The sequence below is a fragment of the Salmo salar genome, chromosome 13 (assembly GCF_965601325.2).
Source record: "Salmo salar chromosome 13, fSalSal1, whole genome shotgun sequence".
Taxonomy (NCBI): domain Eukaryota; kingdom Metazoa; phylum Chordata; class Actinopteri; order Salmoniformes; family Salmonidae; genus Salmo; species Salmo salar.
Genome location: NC_138303.1, coordinates 9,312,501 through 9,334,406, shown reverse-complemented (window position 1 = coordinate 9,334,406; position 21,906 = coordinate 9,312,501). Strand labels below are relative to the sequence as shown.

The following is a 21,906-nucleotide window of genomic DNA, read 5'->3' as shown; positions in this document are numbered from 1 at the left end:
GACAGTGTGCACCGAGGAAGAGAGGCCACGGACAGACAGAGCTGAAACTTCACTGTTTGACATGTATGATGAAATCCTGGTTGAGAATGAAACGACTGAACAAATGAACAATGAAACAGCACAGCAAGTAAGTGAAAGAAATGGGTTGTGATTATGTTTTACTGATAATGGGGACATACATAAATGGCAACTAAATAACTTTTTGGTCAGTGTGTGTGTGTCTGTGTTTCAAACATTTAACTATTTAAATATCTGTTATCAGTATCCGATTTTCTGGCAAGGAAAATATTGGATATCGGTATCGGGTTTTATTGGACCCACCACTATGTCATGTCTCTCCTGTTCTATTGGACCCACCACTATGTCATGTCTCTCCTGTTCTATAGGACCCACCACTATGTCATTTCTCTCTTGTTCTATTAGACCCACCACTATGTCATTTCTCTCCTGTTCTATTGGACCCACCACTATGTCATTTCTCTCCTGTTCTATAGGACCCACCACTATGTCATTTCTCTCCTGTTCTATTAGACCCACTACTATGTAATTTCTCTCCTGTTCTATTGGACCCACCACTATGTCATTTCTCTCCTGTTCTATTGGACCCACCACTATGTCATTTCTCTCCTGTTCTATTAGACCCACCACTATGTCATTTCTCTCCTGTTCTATTGGACCCACCACTATGTCATTTCTCTCCTGTTCTACTGGACCCACCACTATGTCATTTCTCTCCTGTTCTATTAGACCCACCACTATGTCATGTCTCTCCTGTTCTATTAGACCCACCACTATGTCATTTCTCTCCTGTTCTATTAGACCCACCACTATGTCATTTCTCTCCTGTTCTATTAGACCCACCATTATACCATGTCTCTCCTGTTCTATTGGACCCACCACTATGTCATTTCACTCCTGTTCTATTGGACCCACCACTATGTCATTTCTCTCCTGTTCTAATAGACCCACCACTATGTCATTTCTCTCCTGTTCTATTAGACCCACCACTATGTCATGTCTCTCCTGTTCTATTAGACCCACCACTATGTCATTTCTCTCCTGTTCTATTAGACCCACCACTATGTCATTTCTCTCCTGTTCTAATGGACCCACCACTATGTCATTTCTCTCCTGTTCTATTAGACCCACCATTATACCATGTCTCTCCTGTTCTATTGGACCCACCACTATGTCATTTCACTCCTGTTCTATTGGACCCACCACTATGTCATTTCTCTCCTGTTCTAATAGACCCACCACTATGTCATTTCTCTCCTGTTCTATTAGACCCACCACTATGTCATGTCTCTCCTGTTCTATTAGACCCACCACTATGTCATTTCTCTCCTGTTCTATTAGACCCACCACTATGTCATTTCTCTCCTGTTCTATTAGACCCACCACTATGTCATTTCTCTCCTGTTTTATTGGTTTTCATTTCAACTTTCTTTCGTTGTCCAGAAGCCAAAGGCACAATCCTGGTCTATTCAAGCCATCCTAGTTGTTGCATCTTTAGATTCCCCCTTTAAGTTTCTAACATATGGAACCGCCATCAGGTCCGCTGTTTAGAATGGTGTTTTCCCAGGTCCGCTGTTTAGAATGGTGTTTTCCCAGGTGTGCTGTTTAGAATGGTGTTTTCCCAGGTGTGCTGTTTAGAATGGTGTTTTCCCAGGTGTGCTGTTTAGAATGGTGTTTTCCCAGGTGTGCTGTTTAGAATGGTGTTTTCCCAGGTGTGCTGTTTAGAATGGTGTTTTCCCAGGTCCGCTGTTTAGAATGGTGTTTTCCCAGGTGTGCTGTTTAGAATGGTGTTTTCCCAGGTCCGCTGTTTAGAATGGTGTTTTCTCAGGTCCGCTGTTTAGAATGGTGTTTCCCCAGGTGTGCTGTTTAGAATGGTGTTTTCCCAGGTCCGCTGTTTAGAATGGTGTTTTCCCAGGTGTGCTGTTTAGAATGGTGTTGTCCCAGGTGTGCTGTTTAGAATGGTGTTTTCCCAGGTGTGCTGTTTAGAATGGTGTTTTCCCAGGTGTGCTGTTTAGAATGGTGTTTTCCCAGGTCCGCTGTTTAGAATGGTGTTTTCCCAGGTGTGCTGTTTAGAATGGTGTTGTCCCAGGTGTGCTGTTTAGAATGGTGTTTTCCCAGGTGTGCTGTTTAGAATGGTGTTGTCCCAGGTGTGCTGTTTAGAATGGTGTTTTCCAGCTAATTGCATTTTGGCAAATGTTTGAAAATGCAGTTTTATTGGCTGCTTCATTACACGAGTTCCATGTTCTGTTAACATGCATTACCATAATGTAAATGTGATTTCTGTCATTCTGAGCACCGTGAGTGGACACCCTAATCAGGTTATCCACCCACATTTTCCTAACGGAAACCTTTCTTCATACCGTTCCTGTACCATACCGGAGTATACGGTATTACCGGCAGTGCACACAAGGGACATTATTTCTTTACCGGAAGTTAAACATTTTTTTTCACTCATAAAACAAATTTAGGCAGTAGGGATCTTGATCCAGAAATGGGAGTTGAATATCTCTGCTGTAACCAAGAAGCTTGATGTTGACATCTAGTCACTTCGCTAGTAAGTTAGCAAACCAAATACACAGCTGGAACTAGTATGGTATTGAAAATCATACCGTTGGTATTTCAAACTACCCCGGTATATATGGGTAAAAACGCCCAAGCCTATTTGGCATATTCTGTGGCGCCCCACCAAATGTTATACTGATAGTTGCCAAGCTGCACAGTGTGGTTTGTAAACAAACACAGTAAGTGTTATGTGTCTGTGTGTGGTTTGTAAACAAACACATAGCCTAGTTCGTCAGCTGCGTCATTAATTAAGGATAACAAAGTGCACAGTATAGTCAGAGGCAACTCCTTGTCAAAATATAACAGTACTTCATATACACTGACTGTCCTTTAAAAAGTACACAACCTATCCTACCTGATGGTGATGCAGTGAGACAAGTCACCTGACAAAACCCCTGCACAGTTAGGGCAAAGTTGGCAAAGCCCCTATAAAACGCTAGACTCCTCATAAAGTCAACATTTCCACTCCCTAGTCTAATAACTGTGTGTGTGTGTGTGTGCCTGCTGAGTGTGTGTGTGTGTGTGTGTGTGTACCTGCTGATTGTGTGTGTGTGTGTGTGTGTGTGTGTGTGTGTGTGTGTGTGTGTGTGTGTGTGTGTGTGTGTGGAGGGGGGTTGTTAAACTCTTGCTATTCACACGGTACAAGTGGTAACTTGTGGCTGTGTGTTTTAATGAACAGACAATCCAGCGTTAGTAGCATAGCCTGCAGGCTATATAACAATACAGTAGAGCTTTGTAAAGAAAATGACTGTTGACTCTGGCTAATTATTTTACTAGTCTTTCACTTTTTATTGTTATTCGTTAGTTTTTTTTTTTTTTACCTTCTTATGTTTGTGTGGTAAATATTTCTGTTTTAATTTCATTGTTAACATTTTTTTTTTTTTATAAAAATGTTTTCCTGTGAAGTGCTATGCATTGCTATGCATCCATGTCTGTAATGTACTATAGAAATAAAGCTTGATTTGATTTTAATGAGGAAGTGACTGACCAATAATACAGCTTTCTGTTTTAGTCAATGACTACAGGTATAACCTAATGTAGGGCTTCTTTGACAAACTGAAGATAAACTAGGCTGCTTCTTCTGTTGTTGGTTATTATCATGGAACCTACTGCAATGGCTGTTCACACGGTAGAAATGGTAACTTGTTCCTAATCTACATTTGACATTTTCGTCATTTAGCAGACACTCTTATCCAGAGCGACTTACAGTAGGTAATGCATACATTTCATACATTTTTCTGGGACCAGTACGAACCCACAACCCTGGCGTTACAAACACCATGCTCTACCAACTGAGCCACACGGGACCTCCCACAATCAAAATAATAAGCATCCAATCCAACAGTCACCCTTTGTAGCGGAAATTACAGTTGCGATACTCTAATGAGGGAGATTAATAATAACTACACATTTTTTTTTTAGCAAGAAATAAAACTCAGCGCTGTTTTGGTCCAAATACATGACGTCTTTCAGCTGAACTGTCCTGGCTGGTTGCTTGTTAAATGATAGTCTCATAACAATGGAACGCAACAAAACAAAGTTCAAATGAGACAATGTAGCCAACTGATGTTTGTTGTTTAAAGTTACCGCATCAGGATACAATAATGTACACAGAAAGACTCACACACACGTGGACACAGCTGTACTGACAAGACGAGGGACACAGCCAGGAAAGAGTTGGAGTGAGGTAGACAACACAGAAACCAATGCCTCCGGGACATGAATTACACCGTAATTAATTAACTCACCACCGTCCAGATTCCGAAATCACGGAATTAGAACTCTGAACTGACAGCACCGTGGATGACTTCCGCGGTCGGAGGGGAGTAGGATGGAGACCCGACGGAGAGAGGAGGTTTCCCTGCGAGGAAAACGATCCTCCTCGCTTCTCCAGAAATACCTCCGTGGTCCCATCATTGAACGAGTCCGATGGCAGAACGAGGATGGGCGGGACAGTGATCACACCGAGTTTCGGTACGGGACTAACGGTCCCAACTGCCCCACAGCTCACAGACGTCGGTAGGTTACCGAAGTTCCCGTAGCTACTACTAGATGCCGTTGACATCCCGGCCACTGTCGTTCCGATATCATCCCCCAGGAACACGCCGTTTCGATGATGAGGGTCTCGGTTTCCATGGTTTAACGGTTGAACCGGTTGTCCGTCTAGAGAAATGTTACTAAGGAATGAAAGAGCTGCTTGTCTCCTCCGTGAATCTCTACTTTTCCTCCGGTGTTGTTTATGCGGATTGGTAGTGTTAGTGAACGTAGTGCAGGCGGTAGCCGCCATTCTCCGGTAGAAGTCAACTGTCAAGACGTTCCGCCGCGCCAGGACGGCTCCTTAACGCCCACTAGGATTTCCATTGGACAACAGAGAATAATGTTTAAAAAAAACTTTTGCACAAGGTGAAGGCTGATTGGTCTTTCTTGCTTTTGTTATGAAATGGAGTGTGACCGATCAAAACATTTGAGATAATTAGAGAAAATAGCAAATTAATGGACGCGAATAATGAACTGCAACTCAGTAGACAATAGGCTTTTACATTTGACAATACAAGCTCTTTTCTCAATAATCCTATAATAATTTGGTAATATTTGTGCTATTTAAGGACAAATCCATGAAGACCTAGGGATAATTAAGCCTACAAAGACTTTTGAGATATTTGTTGACAGATACGAGGCAACATAATTAGAGGATAATAAAGCGGAGGGAAATTATAAAGTGGAGAGATAATTCGCAAAATCCGTTGCTGATAAATTTTTGCAATGATACTTTATCCACACACACACACACACACACACACACACACACACACACACACACACACACACACACACACACACACACACACACACACACACACACACAGGCACACACACCGACAGGCACACACACACACACAGGCACACACACAGGCACACATACACAGGCACACACACACACACAGGCACGCACACACACACACACACACACACACACACACACACAGGCACACACAGGCACACAAACACGCACAGACACACACAGGCACACATACGCAGGCACACACACACACATACACAGGCACACACAATTTTAAATCCCTAATACACCATTATACACAAAATACTAAAACATTCTTTATTGCAAAATGTAATATGAACTTGTATTCAAGCTGCCTATTGTGTAACCAATCATCAGAAAGATGGTGAGAAGACGTCCAAACCACCAACATGATGTGGTCTCTCTGTGTCCAGCCTGCCCTGTCTGCAGACTGGTGACATGACATCAGGCAGGGAGACGTGGTAGGCACAGGCAACCCTTGATGATCATAGGCTGTGCAGTCACACACACACACACACACACACACACACACACACACACACACACACACACAGTGGCTGCAGCCAGGGGACAGAAACTAGGGATTCTGGGAAGGTCAGCAGTGCCACCAGGGAGTATTTGTGTGTATGTGTCTGTGTGTGTGTGTGTGCCTGTGTGTGTGTGTGTGTGTGTGTGTCATGCAGTTTGCTCTTTCAGATTAATGTGCAGCACAGAAACATCATCCCTCTTTATGGCTCCTTCAAAACTGGCACCCTATTCCCCCATAGGGCCCCGGTCAAAGAAGTGCACTACCCTATGGGCCCTGGTTAAAGTAGTGCACTACCCTGTGGGTCCTGGTCAAAGTAGTGCACTACTTGCAGGAGGAGTCTCTCTCTCTCTCTCTCTCTCTCTCTCTCTCTCTCTCTCTCTCTCTCTCTCTCTCTCTCTCTCTCTCTCTCTCTCTCTCTCTCTCTCTCTCTCTCTCTCTCTCTCTCTCTCTCTCTCTCTCTCTCTCTCTCTCTCTCTCTCTCTCTCTCTCTCTCTCTCTCTCTCTCTCTCTCTCTCTCTCTCTCTCTCTCTCTCTCGTTATTCATTAATGCTAGGCATGGTGCCCAATCCCGGATGCAAATAGCATGTAAATGAGTTGGATCCAAAGGCATTCTTGATGCAAAGTGCTTGTTTATGTCCCAAATGGAACCCTATTCCCTACATCGTGCACTACTTTTGACCAGGACCAATAGGACTCTGTCGTAGTGCACTACACACAACAGAACCAGGCAGTGGTCTCTACCGTCTCAGAACAAAGGGTTCCCTGATTGTCTACAGAACCAGGCAGTGGTCTTTGCCTTTGTGGAAAGGGTTCTACTGTACCTGGAACCAAAAAGGGTTCTTCAAAGGGTTCTCCTATGAAGACAGCCAAAGAAGCCTTTTAGGTTCTCGGTAGCACCTTTTCTGTGAGTGTATGAGGATTACACAGGTCACATCCCAAATAGCCCCCTATTCCCTACATAGTGCCCTTGTTTTGACCAGAGCCCTATGGCCCCCTATTCCCTACATAGTGCCCTTCTTCTGACCAGAGCCCTATCACTAAATGAGTTAGAGGGACAAAATAATGTTTACCACTTGGTGACTCACTACGTCCTCAATGAGAGTTAAGCTACTGATATGGAAACTAAAAGATGGCCACTCAGTCTCATGACTCAGGTGCCACCTACTGCCGTTGTGCCCCTGACTCTGTGGCTGACCCTGTGGCTGACCCTGAGGCTGACCCTGTGGCTGACCCTGTGGCTGACCCTGAGGCTGACCCTGAGGCTGACCCTGTGGCTGACTCTGAGGCTGACCCTGTGGCTGACCCTGTGACTGTCTCTGTGGCTGACCCTGTGGCTGACCCTGAGGCTGAGGCTGACCCTGTGGCTGACCATGTGGCTGACCCTGTGGCTGACCCTGAGGCTGACCCTGTGGCTGACCCTGTGGCTGACCCTGTGGCTGACCCTGTGGCTGACCCTGTGGCTGACCATGTGGCTGACCATGTGGCTGACCCTGTGGCTGACCCTGAGGCTGACCCTGAGGCTGACTGTGTGGCTGACTCTGTGGCTGACTCTGTGGCTGACCCTGAGGCTGACCCTGTGGCTGACCCTGTGGCTGTCTCTGTGGCTGACCCTGTGGCTGACCCTGTGGCTGACCCTGTGGCTGACTCTGTGGCTGACCCTGAGGCTGACCCTGAGGCTGACCCTGTGGCTGACTCTGAGGCTGACCCTGTGGCTGACCCTGTGGCTGACCCTGTGGCTGTCTCTGTGGCTGTCTCTGTGGCTGTCCCTGTGGCTGACCCTGTGGCTGACCCTGTGGCTGACCCTGTGGCTGACTCTGTGGCTGACCCTGTGGCTGACCCTGTGGCTGACCCTGAGGCTGACCCTGAGGCTGACCCTGTGGCTGACTCTGAGGCTGACCCTGAGGCTGACCCTGAGGCTGACCCTGTGGCTGACTCTGAGGCTGACCCTGTGGCTGACCCTGTGGCCTGAGGCTGACCCTGTGGCTGACCCTGTGGCTGACCCTGTGGCTGTCTCTGTGGCTGACCCTGTGGCTGACCCTGTGGCTGACCCTGTGGCTGACTCTGTGGCTGACCCTGAGGCTGACCCTGAGGCCGACCCTGTGGCTGACCCTGTGGCTGACCCTGTGGCTGACCCTGTGGCTGTCACTGTGGCTGTCCCTGTGGCTGACCCTGTGGCTGTCTCTGTGGCTGACCCTGTGGCTGACCCTGTGGCTGACCCTGTGGCTGACCCTGTGGCTGACTCTGTGGCTGACCCTGAGGCTGACCCTGTGGCTGACCCTGTGGCTAATCTCAGTCTCGTGTGTGGTGTGTGTTTACATGAGTGTGTTCATGATATTGTGGATAAACACGGCAAAACGACTACATTTCTGTTCCACAACGACCCCACCACTCCTTCACAGATAATAATCCTCCTCCTCTATATCTCCCTGACACCCCCCCTGCTCTCCCTGCCACCCCCCATGTTCATGTTGAAACCCCAGGGCCTCGATGTCGTGTGTGATGTCACTGATCCTGCGGTTGAAGTCCTGCGAGCCCGAGGGGAGTGACCAGCTGTCGTAACCCCGGACGGCCGTCGCCGCCGTACTGCTCATGCTCCGTTTGATCCGGCCGAAGCTGTCCGTCAGAATGCCCCCCTCCCGGATCCCGATGCCTTCTAGGAAGCTCTCGAAAACGCCCACGTCCTTGTCTGGGATGAAAGGACGCATGCCTGGAGGAAAGAGACAGAGAGGAAGACACAGTCAGACTTAGTGCCTGGGGAACCCGAGATGGGAACAGTCAGTTCCAGGGAACAGAGACAGGGGAACAGCCAGTCCTAGGGAACAGAGACAGGGGAACAGTCAGTCCTAGAGAACAGAGACAGGGGAACAGTTAGGGCAGTTGGTTCCTAGGGAACAGAGACAGGGGAACAGTCATTATTGGGGAGGAGACAGGGGAACAGTCAGTCCTGGGGAACAGAGACAGGAGGAACAGTCAGTCCTAGGGAACAGAGACAGGGGAAACAGTCAGTCCTGGGGAACAGAGACAGGGGAACAGTCAGTCCTAGGGAACAGAGACAGGGGAACAGTCATTATTGGGGAGGAGACAGGGGAACAGCCAGTCCTGGGGAACAGAGACAGGGGAACAGTCAGTCCTAGGGAACAGAGACAGGGGAACAGTCATCCTAGGGAACAGAGACAGGGGAACAGTCAGTCCTGGGGAACAGAGACAGGGGAACAGTCAGTCCTAGGGAACAGAGACAGGGGAACAGTCAGTCCTAGGGAACAGAGACAGGGGAACAGTCAGTCCTGGGGAACAGAGACAGGGGAACAGTAATTATTGGGGAGGAGACAGGGGAACAGTCAGTCCTAGGGAACAGAGACAGGGGAACAGTCAGTCCTGGGGAACAGAGACAGGGGAACAGTCAGTCCTAGGGAACAGAGACAGGGGAACAGTCAGTCCTGGGGAACAGAGACAGGGGAACAGTCAGTCCTATGGAACAGAGACAGGGGAACAGTCATTATTGGGGAGGAGACAGGGGAACAGTCAGTCCTAGGGAACAGAGACAGGGGAACAGTCATTATTGGGGAGGAGACAGGGGTACAGTCAGTCCTAGGGAACAGAGACAGAGGAACAGTCAGTCCTGGGGAACAGAGACAGGGGAACAGTCAGTCCTGGGGAACAGAGACAGGGGAACAGTCAGTCCTAGGGAACAGAGACAGGGGAACAGTCAGTCCTAGGGAACAGAGACAGGGGAACAGTCAGACCTAGGGAACAGAGACAGGGGAACAGTCAGTCCTAGGGAACAGAGACAGGGGAACAGTCAGTCCTAGGGAACAGAGACAGGGGAACAGTCAGTCCTAGAGAACAGAGACAGGGGAACAGTCAGTCCTAGGGAACAGAGACATGGGAACAGTCATCCTAGGGAACAGAGACAGGGGAACAGTCAGTCCTGGGGAACAGAGACAGGGGAACAGTCAGTCCTAGGGAACACAGACAGGGGAACAGTCAGTCCTAGGGAACAGAGACATGAGAACAGTCATCCTAGGGAACAGAGACAGGGGAACAGTCAGTCCTGGGGAACAGAGACAGGGGAACAGTCATTATTGGGGAGGAGACAGGGGAACAGCCAGTCCTGGGGAACAGAGACAGGGGAACAGTCAGTCCTAGGGAACAGAGACGGGGGAACAGTCAGTCCTAGGGAACAGAGACAGGGGAACAGTCATCCTACGGAACAGAGACAGGGGAACAGTCAGTCCTAGGGAACAGAGACAGGGGAACAGTCAGTCCTGGGGAACAGAGACAGGGGAACAGTCAGTCCTAGAGAACAGAGACAGGGGAACAGTTAGTCCTAGGGAACAGAGACAGGGGAACAGTCATTATTGGGGAGGAGACAGGGGAACAGTCAGTCCTAGGGAACAGAGACAGGGGAACAGTCAGTCCTAGGGAACAGAGACAGGGGAACAGTCAGTCCTAGGGAACAGAGACAGGGAAACAGTCATTATTGGGGAGGAGACAGGAGAACAGTCAGTCCTGGGGAACAGAGACAGGGGAACAGTCAGTCCTAGGGAACAGAGACAGGGAAACAGTCATTATTGGGGAGGAGACAGGAGAACAGTCAGTCCTGGGGAACAGAGACAGGGGAACAGTCAGTCCTGGGGAACAGAGACAGGGGAACAGTCAGTCCTAGGGAACAGAGACAGGGGAACAGGCAGTCCTAGGGAACAGAGACAGGGGAACAGTCAGTCCTAGAGAACAGAGACAGGGGAACAGTTAGTCCTAGGGAACAGAGACAGGGGAACAGTCATTATTGGGGAGGAGACAGGGGAACAGTCAGTCCAAGGGAACAGAGACAGGGGAACAGTCATTATTGGGGAGGAGACAGGGGAACAGTCAGTCCTAGGGAACAGAGACAGAGGAACAGTCAGTCCTAGGGAACAGAGACAGGGGAACAGTCAGTCCTGGGGAACAGAGACAGGGGAACAGTCAGTCCTAGGGAACAGAGACAGGGGAACAGTCAGTCCTAGAGAACAGAGACAGGGGAACAGCCAGTCCTGGGGAACAGAGACAGGGGAACAGTCAGTCCTAGGGTCGATAGAGACAGGGCAATAGTCAGTCCTAGGGAACTGAGACCGGGAAACAGTCAGTCCTAGGGAACAGAGACAGGAGAACAGTCATTATTGGGGAGGAGACAGGGGAACAGCCAGTCTTGGGGAACAGAGACAGGGGAACAGTCAGTCCTAGGGAACAGAGGTGGGGGAACAGTCAGTCCTAGGGAACAGAGACAGGGGAACAGTCAGTCCTAGGGAACAGAGACAGGGGAACAGTCAGTCCTAGGGAACAGAGACAGGGGAACAGTCAGTCCTAGGGAACAGAGACAGGGGAACAGTCAGTCCTAGCGAACAGAGACAGGGGAACAGTCAGTCCTAGGGAACAGAGACAGGGGAACAGTCAGTCCTAGGGAACAAAGACAGGGGAACAGTCAGTCCTAGGGAACAGAGACAGGGGAACAGTCAGTCCTAGGGAACAGAGACAGGGGAACAGTCAGTCCTAGGGAACAGAGACAGGGGAACAGTCAGTCCTATGGAACAGAGACAGGGGAACAGTCATTATTGGGGAGGAGACAGGGGAACAGTCAGTCCTAGGGAACAGAGACAGGGGAGAACAGTCATTATTGGGGGAGGAGACAGGAGAACAGTCAGTCCTAGGGAAATGAGACAGGGGAACAGTCCAGTCCTAGAGAACAGAGACAGGGGGACAGTCATTATTGGGGAGGAGACAGGGGGAACAGTCAGTCCTAGGGAACAGAGACAGGGGAACAGTCAGTCCTAGGGAACAGAGACAGGGGAACAGTCAGTCCTAGGGAACAGAGACAGGGGAACAGTCAGTCCTAGGGAACAGAGACAGGGGAACAGTCAGTCCTAGGGAACAGAGACAGGGGAACAGTCAGTCCTAGGGAACAGAGACAGGGGAACAGTCAGTCCTGGGGAACAGAGACAGGGGAACAGTCAGTCCTATGGAAACAGAGACAGGGGAACAGTCATTATTGGGGAGGAGACAGGGGAAACAGTCAGTCCTAGGGAACAGAGGACCAGTGGGAACCAGTCAGTCCTAGGGAACAGAGACAGGAGAACAGTCAGATCCTGGGGAACAGAGACAGGGGAACAGTCAGTCCTAGGGAACAGAGACAGGGGAACAGTCAGTCCTAGGGAACAGAGACAGGGGAACAGTCAGTCCTAGGGAACAGAGACAGGGGAACAGTCAGTCCTGGGGAACAGAGACAGGGGGGAACAGTCAGTCCTAGGTAACAGAGACAGGGGGAACAGTCATTATTGGGGAGGAGACAGGAGAACAGTCAGTCCTAGGGAACAGAGACAGGGGAACAGTCAGTCCTAGGGAATAGAGACAGGGGAACAGTCAGTCCTAGGGAACAGAGACAGGGGGAACAGTCATTATTGGGGAGGAGACAGGGGAACAGTCAGTCCTAGGGAACAGAGACAGGGGAACAGTCAGTCCTAGGGAACAGAGACAGGGGAACAGTCAGTCCCAGGGAACAGAGACAGGGGAACAGTCAGTCCTAGGGAACAGAGACAGGGGAACAGTCAGTCCTAGGGAACAGAGACAGGGGAACAGTCAGTCCTAGGGAACAGAGACAGGGGGAACAGTCAGTCCTAGGGAACAGAGACAGGGGAACAGTCAGTCCTAGGGAACAGAGACAGGGGAACAGTCAGTCCTGGTGAACAGAGACAGGGGAACAGTCAGTCCTGGGGAACAGAGGCAGAGGAACAGTCAGTCCTAGGGAACAGAGACAGGCGAACAGTCAGTCCTAGGGAACAGAGACAGGGGAACAGTCAGTCCTAGGGAACAGAGACAGGGGAACAGTCAGTCCCAGGGAACAGAGACAGGGGAACAGTCAGTCCTAGGGAACAGAGACAGGGGAACAGTCAGTCCTGGGGAACAGAGACAGGGGAACAGTCAGTCCTAGGGAACAGAGACAGGGGAACAGTCATTATTGGGGAGGAGACAGGAGAACAGTCAGTCCTAGGGAACAGAGACAGGTGAACAGTCAGTCCTAGGGAACAGAGACAGGGGAAAAGCCAGTCCTAGGGAACAGAGACAGGGGAACAGTCAGTCCTATGGAACAGAGACAGGGAAAAAGTCATTATTGGGGAGGAGACAGGAGAACAGTCAGTCCTAGGGAACAGAGACAGGGGAACAGTCAGTCCTAGGGAACAGAGACAGGAGAACAGTCAGTCCTGGGGAACAGAGACAGGGGAACAGTCATTATTGGGGAGGAGACAGGGGAACAGTCAGTCCTAGGGAACAGAGACAGTGGAACAGTCAGTCCTGGGGAAACAGAGACAGGGGAACAGTCAGTCCTGGGGAACAGAGACATTGGGAACAGTCAGTCCCAGGGAACAGAGACAGTGGGGAACAGTCAGTCCTAGAGAACAGAGACAGGGGGAACAGTCAGTCCTGGGGAACAGAGACATGGGAACAGTCAGTCCCAGGGAACAGAGACAGGGGAACAGTCAGTCCCAGGGAACAGAGACATGGGAACAGCCAGTCCTAGGGAACAGAGACAGGGGAACAGTCAGTCCTGGGGAACAGAGAACATGGGAACAGTCAGTCCTAGGGAACAGAGACAGGCGAACAGTCAGTCCTAGGGAACAGAGACAGGGGAACAGTCAGTCCTAGGGAACAGAGACAGGGGAACAGTCAGTCCCAGGGAACAGAGACAGGGGAACAGTCAGTCCTAGGGAACAGAGACAGGGGAACAGTCAGTCCTGGGGAACAGAGACAGGGGAAACAGTCAGTCCTAGGGAACAGAGACAGGGGGAACAGTCATTATTGGGGAGGAGACAGGAGAACAGTCAGTCCTAGGGAACAGAGGACAGGGTGAACAGTCAGTCCTAGGGAACAGAGACAGGGGAAAAGCCAGTCCTAGGGAATAGAGACAGGGGAACAGTCAGTCCTATGGAACAGAGACAGGGAAAAAGTCATTATTGGGGAGGAGACAGGAGAACAGTCAGTCCTAGGGAACAGAGACAGGGGAACAGTCAGTCCTAGGGAACAGAGACAGGCGAACAGTCAGTCCTAGGGAACAGAGACAGGGGAACAGTCAGTCCTAGGGAACAGAGACAGGGGAACAGTCAGTCCCAGGGAACAGAGACAGGGGAACAGTCAGTCCTAGGGAACAGAGACAGGGGAACAGTCAGTCCTGGGGAACAGAGACAGGGGAACAGTCAGTCCTAGGGAACAGAGACAGGGGAACAGTCATTATTGGGGAGGAGACAGGAGAAACAGTCAGTCCTAGGGAACAGAGACAGGGGAACAGTCAGTCCTAGGGAACAGAGACAGGAGAACAGTCAGTCCTGGGGAACAGAGACAGGGGAACATTCGTTATTGGGGAGGAGACAGGGGAACAGTCAGTCCTAGGGAACAGAGACAGTGGAACAGTCAGTCCTGGGGAACAGAGACAGGGGAACAGTCAGTCCTGGGGAACAGAGACATGGGAACAGTCAGTCCCAGGGAACAGAGACAGGGGAACAGTCAGTCCTAGAGAACAGAGACAGGGGAACAGTCATTATTGGGGAGGAGACAGGGGAACAGTCAGTCCTAGGGAACAGAGACAGGGGAACAGTCAGTCCTGGGGAACAGAGACAGGGGAACAGCCAGTCCTGGGGAACAGAGACAGGAGAACAGTCAGTCCTGGGGAACAGAGACAGGGGAACAGTCGTTATTGGGGAGGAGACAGGGGAACAGCCAGTCCTGGCGAACAGAGACAGGGGAACAGTCAGTCCTAGGGAACAGAGACGGGGAAACAGTCAGTCCTATGGAACAGAGACAGGGGAACAGTCAGTCCTAGGGAACAGAGACAGAGGAACAGTCAGTCCTAGGGAACAGAGACAGGGGAACAGTCAATCCTAGGGAACAGAGACAGGGGAACAGTCAGTCCTAGGGAACAGAGACAGGGGAACAGTCAGTCCTGGGGAACAGAGACAGGGGAACAGTCAGTCCTGGGGAACAGAGACAGGAGAACAGTCAGTCCTTGGGAACTGAGACAGGGGAACAGTCATTATTGGGAAGGAGACAGGGGAACAGTCAGTCCTAGGGAACAGAGACAGGGGAACAGTCAGTCCTAGGGAACAAAGACAGTGGAAATGCCAGTCCTAGGGAACAGAGACAGGGGAACAGTCAGTCCTGGGGAACAGAGACAGGGGAACAGTCAGTCCTAGGGAACAGAGACAGGGGAACAGTCAGTCCTAGGGAACAGAGACAGGGGAACAGTCAGTCCTAGGGAACAGAGACAGGGGAACAGTCAGTCCTAGGGAACAGAGACAGGGGAACAGTCAGTCCTAGGGAACAGAGACAGGGGAACAGTCAGTCCTAGGGAACAGAAACAGGGGAACAGTCAGTCCTAGGGAACAGAGACAGGGGAACAGTCAGTCCTGGGGAACAGAGACAGGGGAACAGTCAGTCCTGGGGAACAGAGACAGGGGAACAGTCAGTCCTGGGGAACAGAGACAGGGGAACAGTCAGTCCTAGGGAACAGAGACAGGGGAACAGTCAGTCCTAGGGAACAGAGACAGGGGAACAGTCAGTCCTGGGGAACAGAGGAAGGGGAACAGTCAGTCCTAGGGAACAGAGACAGGGGAAAAGTCAGTCCTAGGGAACAGAGACAGGGGAACAGTCAGTCCTAGGGAACAGAGACAGGGGAAAAGTCAGTCCTAGGGAACAGAGACAGGGGAACAGTCAGTCCTGGGGAACGGAGACAGGGGAACAGTCAGTCCTGGGGAACAGAGACAGGGGAACTGTCAGTCCTGGGGAACAGAGACAGGGGAACAGTCAGTCCTAGGGAACAGAGACAGGGGAACAGTCATTATTGGGGAGGAGACAGGAGAACAGTCAGTCCTAGGGAACAGAGACAGGTGAACAGTCAGTCCTAGGGAACAGAGACAGGGGAAAAGCCAGTCCTAGGGAACAGAGACAGGGGAACAGTCAGTCCTAGGGAACAGAGACAGGGGAACAGTCAGTCCTAGGGAACAGAGCCAGGGGAACAGTCAGTCCTAGGGAACAGAGACAGGGGAACAGTCAGTCCTGGTGAACAGAGACAGGGGAACAGTCAGTCCCAGGGAACAGAGACAGGGGAACAGTCAGTCCTAGGGAACAGAGACAGGGGAACAGTCATTATTGGGGAGGAGACAGGGGAACAGTCAGTCCTAGGGAACAGAGACAGGGGAACAGTCAGTCCTAGGGAACAGAGACAGGGGAACAGTCAGTCCTGGGGAACAGAGACAGGGGAACAGTCAGTCCTGGGGAACAGAGACAGGGGAACAGTCAGTCCTAGGGAACAGAGACAGGGGAACAGTCATTATTGGGGAGGAGACAGGGGAACAGTCAGTCCTGGGGAACAGAGACAGGGGAACAGTCAGTCCTGGGGAACAGAGACAGGGGAACAGTCAGTCCTAGGGAACAGAGACAGGGGAACAGTCATTATTGGGGAGGAGACAGGGGAACAGTCAGTCCTAGGGAACAGAGACAGGGGAACAGTCAGTCCTAGGGAACAGAGACAGGGGAACAGTCAGTCCTGGGGAACAGAGACAGGGGAACAGTCAGTCCTAGGGAACAGAGACAGGGGAACAGTCATTATTGGGGAGGAGACAGGGGAACAGTCAGTCCTAGGGAACAGAGACAGGGGAACAGTCAGTCCTGGGGAACAGAGACAGGGGAACAGTCAGTCCTAGGGAACAGAGACAGGGGAACAGTCATTATTGGGGAGGAGACAGGGGAACAGTCAGTCCTGGGGAACAGAGACAGGGGAACAGTCAGTCCTAGGGAACAGAGACAGGGGAACAGTCAGTCCTAGGGAACAGAGACAGGGGAACAGTCAGTCCTAGGGAACAGAGACAGGGGAACAGTCAGTCCTAGGGAACAGAGACAGGGGAACAGTCAGTCCTGGGGAACAGAGACAGGGGAACAGTCAGTCCTAGGGAACAGAGACAGGGGAACAGTCAGTCCTAGGGAACAGAGACAGGGGAACAGTCATTATTGGGGAGGAGACAGGGAGACAGTCAGTCCTGGTGAACAGAGACAGGGGAACAGTCAGTCCTAGGGAACAGAGACAGGGGAACAGTCATTATTGGGGAGGAGACAGGGAGACAGTCAGTCCTGGTGAACAGAGACAGGGGAACAGTCAGTCCTAGGGAGGACACAGGGGAACAGTCAGTCCTAGGGAACAGGCAGGGAGACAAGAGGACTTATTATGGGGTTATAGCTAGCCCACATCTGGTGACTAGTTTTGCTGAATGAGTGAATGAATGAATATACCTGGGAAAGGATGGGATGATGGGAAGGCTTAGTGTGGCCCTGCCTGCCAAGGCTATAACATTATTGAATAGGGCTTGTCTTCAGACTATATATATTCTAGGTGGTGTTCTTCCCTTACTCTTTCTCCAGTGTCTCTGGTTGTTCCTGGTTCAGAATGATAGGAAGTGGGCACCGAGTGTGAAAGTGGTGTGACATGATGTTTAGCCGTTTCCATCAGACACCACTGCTCTCATATGAATCTGTATTCCAGTCACATCCGTATTGCAGACTGGCTTGACAATCAACAGCAGGGGTTAGCAAACAATACATAAACTCTCTCTTCTCTCTCTCTCTCTCTCTCTCTCTCTCTCTCTCTCTCTCTCTCTCTCTCTCTCTCTCTCTCTCTCTCTCTCTCTCTCTCTCTCTCTCTCTCTCTCTCTCTCTCTCTCTCTCTCTCTCTCTCTCTCTCTCTCTCTCTCTCTCTCTCTCTCTCTCTCTCTCTCTCTCTCTCTCTCTCTCTCTCTCTCTCTCTCTCTCTGCCTTCTCCCTGTTTATTTCTCTCATCAATACAGTCACACACAACAGAAAAATGCATTATTTGCTCTATAACCTGTTAGTTCATATGTCTTGCCACCGTGATATAAAGGTCTAAAGGCAGAGACAATAAGAAGACACAGTAGCAGAATAAATTCAACCACACCTTTTGTTTCATCACAAAACCGGATAGAAACCTCAGTCCAGTGAAGTCCACAAAGCATATTGTTTTTAACAAACAGTTACATGACCTACAGCATGGTTAGGCAAGGTAATGTTTTCAACATTTTCAGACTACTAAACTATTGATTTAGTTCAATCAACGTAAGCTAAGTATGATGTAGCTGTCCAGGGTTCTGATTTCTCTGTCTGCTATTTGGTATTCGGATCCCTATTCGCTGTTACAAAAGCCTGGGCTCCACACAGAACATGAAATCACACAGAACATGAAACATGACATAACACAGAACATGAAACATGACATAACACAGAACATGAAACATGACATAACACAGAACATGAAACATGACATCATACAGAACATGAAACATGACATAACACAGAACATGAAACATGACATAACACAGAACACCATACAGAACATGAAACATGACATAACACAGAACATGAAATATGACATAACACAGAACATGAAACATGACATTATAACACAGAACATCATACAGAACATGAAACATGACATAACAAAGCACATGAAACATGACATAACACAGAACATGAAACATGACACAATACAGAACATGTAACATGACATAACACAGAACATGAAACATGACATCACACAGAACATGAAACATGACATAACACATAACATGAAACATGACATAACACAGAGCATGAAACATGACATAACACAGAATATGAAACATGACATCACACAGAACATGAAACATGACATAACATGAAACATGACATAACACAGAACATGAAACATGACATAACACAGAGCATGAAACATGACATAACACAGAGCATGAAACATGACATAACACAGAACATGAAACATGACATAACACAGAACATGAAACATGACATAACACAGAACATGAAACATGACATAACACAGAACATCATACAGAACATGAAACATGACATAACACAGAACATGAAACATGACATAACACAGAACATGAAACATGACATAACACAGAACATGAAACATGACATAACACAGAACATGAAACATGACATAACACAGAACATGAAACATGACATCACACAGAACATGAAACATGACATAACGCAGAACATGAAACATGACATAACGCAGAACATGAAACATGACATAACACAGAACATCATACAGAACATGAAACATGACATAACACAGGACATGAATCATGACATAACACAGAACATGAAACATGACATAACACAGAACATGAAACATGACATAACACAGAACATGAAACATGACATAACACAGAACATGAAACATGACATAACACAGAACATGAAACATGACATCATACAGAACATGAAACATGACATAACACAGAACATGAAACATGACATCATACATAACATGAAACATGACATAACACAGAGCATGAAACATGACATAACACAGAACATCATACAGAACATGAAACATGACATAACACAGAACATGAAACATGACATAACACAGAACATGAAACATGACATAACACAGAACATGAAACATGAAATAACACAGAACATGAAACATGACATAACACAGAACATTAATAGACAATAACAGCCCAAGGACAGAACTACATACATTTTTAAAAAGGCACACGTAGCCTACATATCAATACATACACACAATCTATCTAGGTCAAATAGGGGAGAGGCGTTGTGCCGCGAGGTGTTGCTTTATCTGTTTTTTTAAACCAGGTTTGCTGTTTATTTCAGCAATATGAGATGAAAGGAAGTTCCATGCAATAAGGGCTCTATATAATACTGTACGCTTTCTTGAATTTGTTCTGGATTTGGGGACTGTGAAAAGACCCCTGGTGGCATGTCTGGTGGGGTAAGTGTGTGTGTCAGAGCTGTGTGTAAGTTGACTATGCAAACAATTTGGGATTTTCAACACATTAATGTTTCTTATAAAAAGAAGAAGTGATGCTGTCAGTCTCTCCTCAACTCTTAACCAAGAGAGACCGGCGTGGATAGTATTTATATCAGCCCTCTGATTATAATGAAGAGCAATGGGTGCCGCTCTGTTCTGGACCAGCTGCAGTTTAACTAGGTCTTTCCTTGCAGCACTGGACCACACACCTGGACAATAATCAAGATTAGACTAAACTAGAGCCTGCAGGACTTGCTTTTTACAGTGTCGTGTCAAAAATGCAGAGAATCTCTTTATTACGGACAGACCTCTCCCCATCTTTACAACCATTGAATCTATATGTTTTGACCATGACAGTTTACAATCTAAGGTAACACCAAGTCATTTAGTCTCCTCAACTTCAAGGTCCATGTTTTCCCTTTGGCAAGGCTAGCTACAGTGCCTTCAGAAAGTATTCACATCCCTTGACTTTTTCCACATTTTGTTGTTGTTACAGCCTGAATTTAAAATGGATTAAATTTAGATGTTCTTATCACTGGCCTACACACAATATCCCATAATATCAAAGTGGAATGATGTTTTCAAATTCTTTCAAAAATATTGATAAAAAATGAAAAGCTGACATGTCTTGAGTCAATAAGTATTCAACTCCTTTGTTACGGCAAGTCTAAATAAGTTTAGGAGTAAAAATGTGCTCATCAAGTCTACATAATAAGTTGCATGGACTCACTCTGTGTTCAATAATAGTGTTTAACATGATTTTTGAATAACTACCTCTTCTCTGTACCCCACACATACAATTATCTGTAAAGGTCCCTCAGTCGAGCAGATTAAAGCACAAAGATCAAGGAGGGTTTCCAACACCTCGCAAAGAAGGACACCTATTGGTAGATGGGTCAAAATGAGCATGGTGAAGTTATTAATTATACTTTGGATGGTGTATCAATACACCCAGTCACTACAAAGATACAGGTGTCCTTCCTAACTCAGTTGCTGGAGAGGAAGGAAACCGCTTAGGGATTTCACCATGAGACCAATGGTGACTTTAAAACAGTTAGAGTTTAATGGCTGTGATAGGAGAAAACTGAGGATGGATCAACAACATTGTAGTTACTCCACAATACTAACCTAATTGACAGAGTGAAAATAAGGAAGTTTGTACAGAATAAAAATATTCCATAACATGCATCCTGTGTGCAACAAGGCACTAAACTAATGCTGCAAAAAATGTGGCAAAGCAATTAACTTTTTCTTGATTACAAAGTGTTATGTTTGGGTCAATTCCAATACATTACTAAGTACCACTTTCCATATTTTCTAGCATAGTGGTGGCTGCATCATGTTATGGGTATGCTTGTAATCGTTAAGGACTGGGGAGTTTTTCAGGATAAGAAATAAATGAAAAGCACAGGCAAAATCCTAGATGGAAAATTTGGTTCAGTCTGCGTTCCACCAGACACTGGAAGATGAATTCACCTTTCAGAAGGACAATAACCCACCTACAGCTAGCCTTACAAACAGGGTTAGGAATGGAACATTTTGGGAACCTGGTTCACCTGGGTTTCCCCTATTTGGTTTAGAAATTAATGTATATAACATTGCATTGTTAAAAGACCAGTTCTGTGACATTGGTAAAGCTATGTGACGTAATAACTCGAGGTCTCACTACACCTTTTGTGTGTGTGTGTGTGTGTGTGTGTGTGTGTGTGTGTGTGTGTGTGTGTGTGTGTGTGTGTGTGTGTGTGTGTGTGTGTGTGTGTGTGTGAATTGCTTGCATGTTATCCTACCCAGAAGCAGGAACTTCCTGTTATCTCCATACAGCTGTAGCAGGTCAGAACAGAACACAGCTATGGGAGATCCCAACCTGTACTCTCTCAACAGCAGTGCAAATTGCTGGAGCTCCTGGGGACTCAGCTTACTCCTTAGCTGGGTGGTACAGGGGGAAGAGAAGGGGACAAACACAGATTACAAGGAGGGACATTACAGGGGAAGAGTACTGCTGTCCCCCCCCCCCCCCCCCCCCAGTGTCACTGTGATCTTTTTAATTTTAATTTTTAATTTTACCTTTATTTAACTAGGCAAGTCAGTTAAGAACAAATT

General features: G+C 48.2%; 2 protein-coding genes across 2 annotated transcripts in view; both read right to left on the bottom strand.

Annotated features, from left to right (window-relative positions):
• The window catches only part of cables2b (Cdk5 and Abl enzyme substrate 2b), a 79,285-nt gene extending 73,901 nt beyond the window's left edge, over window positions 1–5,384 (bottom strand). Inside the window, exon 1 of the mRNA XM_045692864.2 lies at window positions 4,329–5,384. Within this exon, the coding sequence (XP_045548820.2) occupies window positions 4,329–4,867 (539 nt within the window). The 5' untranslated portion in view covers window positions 4,868–5,384. The remainder of the gene's footprint in view (window positions 1–4,328) is intronic.
• A 300-nt stretch (window positions 5,385–5,684) lies between these two features.
• The window catches only part of ccm2l (CCM2 like scaffold protein), a 49,424-nt gene continuing 33,202 nt past the window's right edge, over window positions 5,685–21,906 (bottom strand). Inside the window, exons 11-12 of the mRNA XM_082959681.1 lie at window positions 21,594–21,732; window positions 5,685–8,637 (exon numbers count right to left, since the gene is read on the bottom strand). Of these exons, the coding sequence (XP_082815807.1) occupies window positions 8,324–8,637; window positions 21,594–21,732 (453 nt within the window). The 3' untranslated portion in view covers window positions 5,685–8,323. The remainder of the gene's footprint in view (window positions 8,638–21,593; window positions 21,733–21,906) is intronic.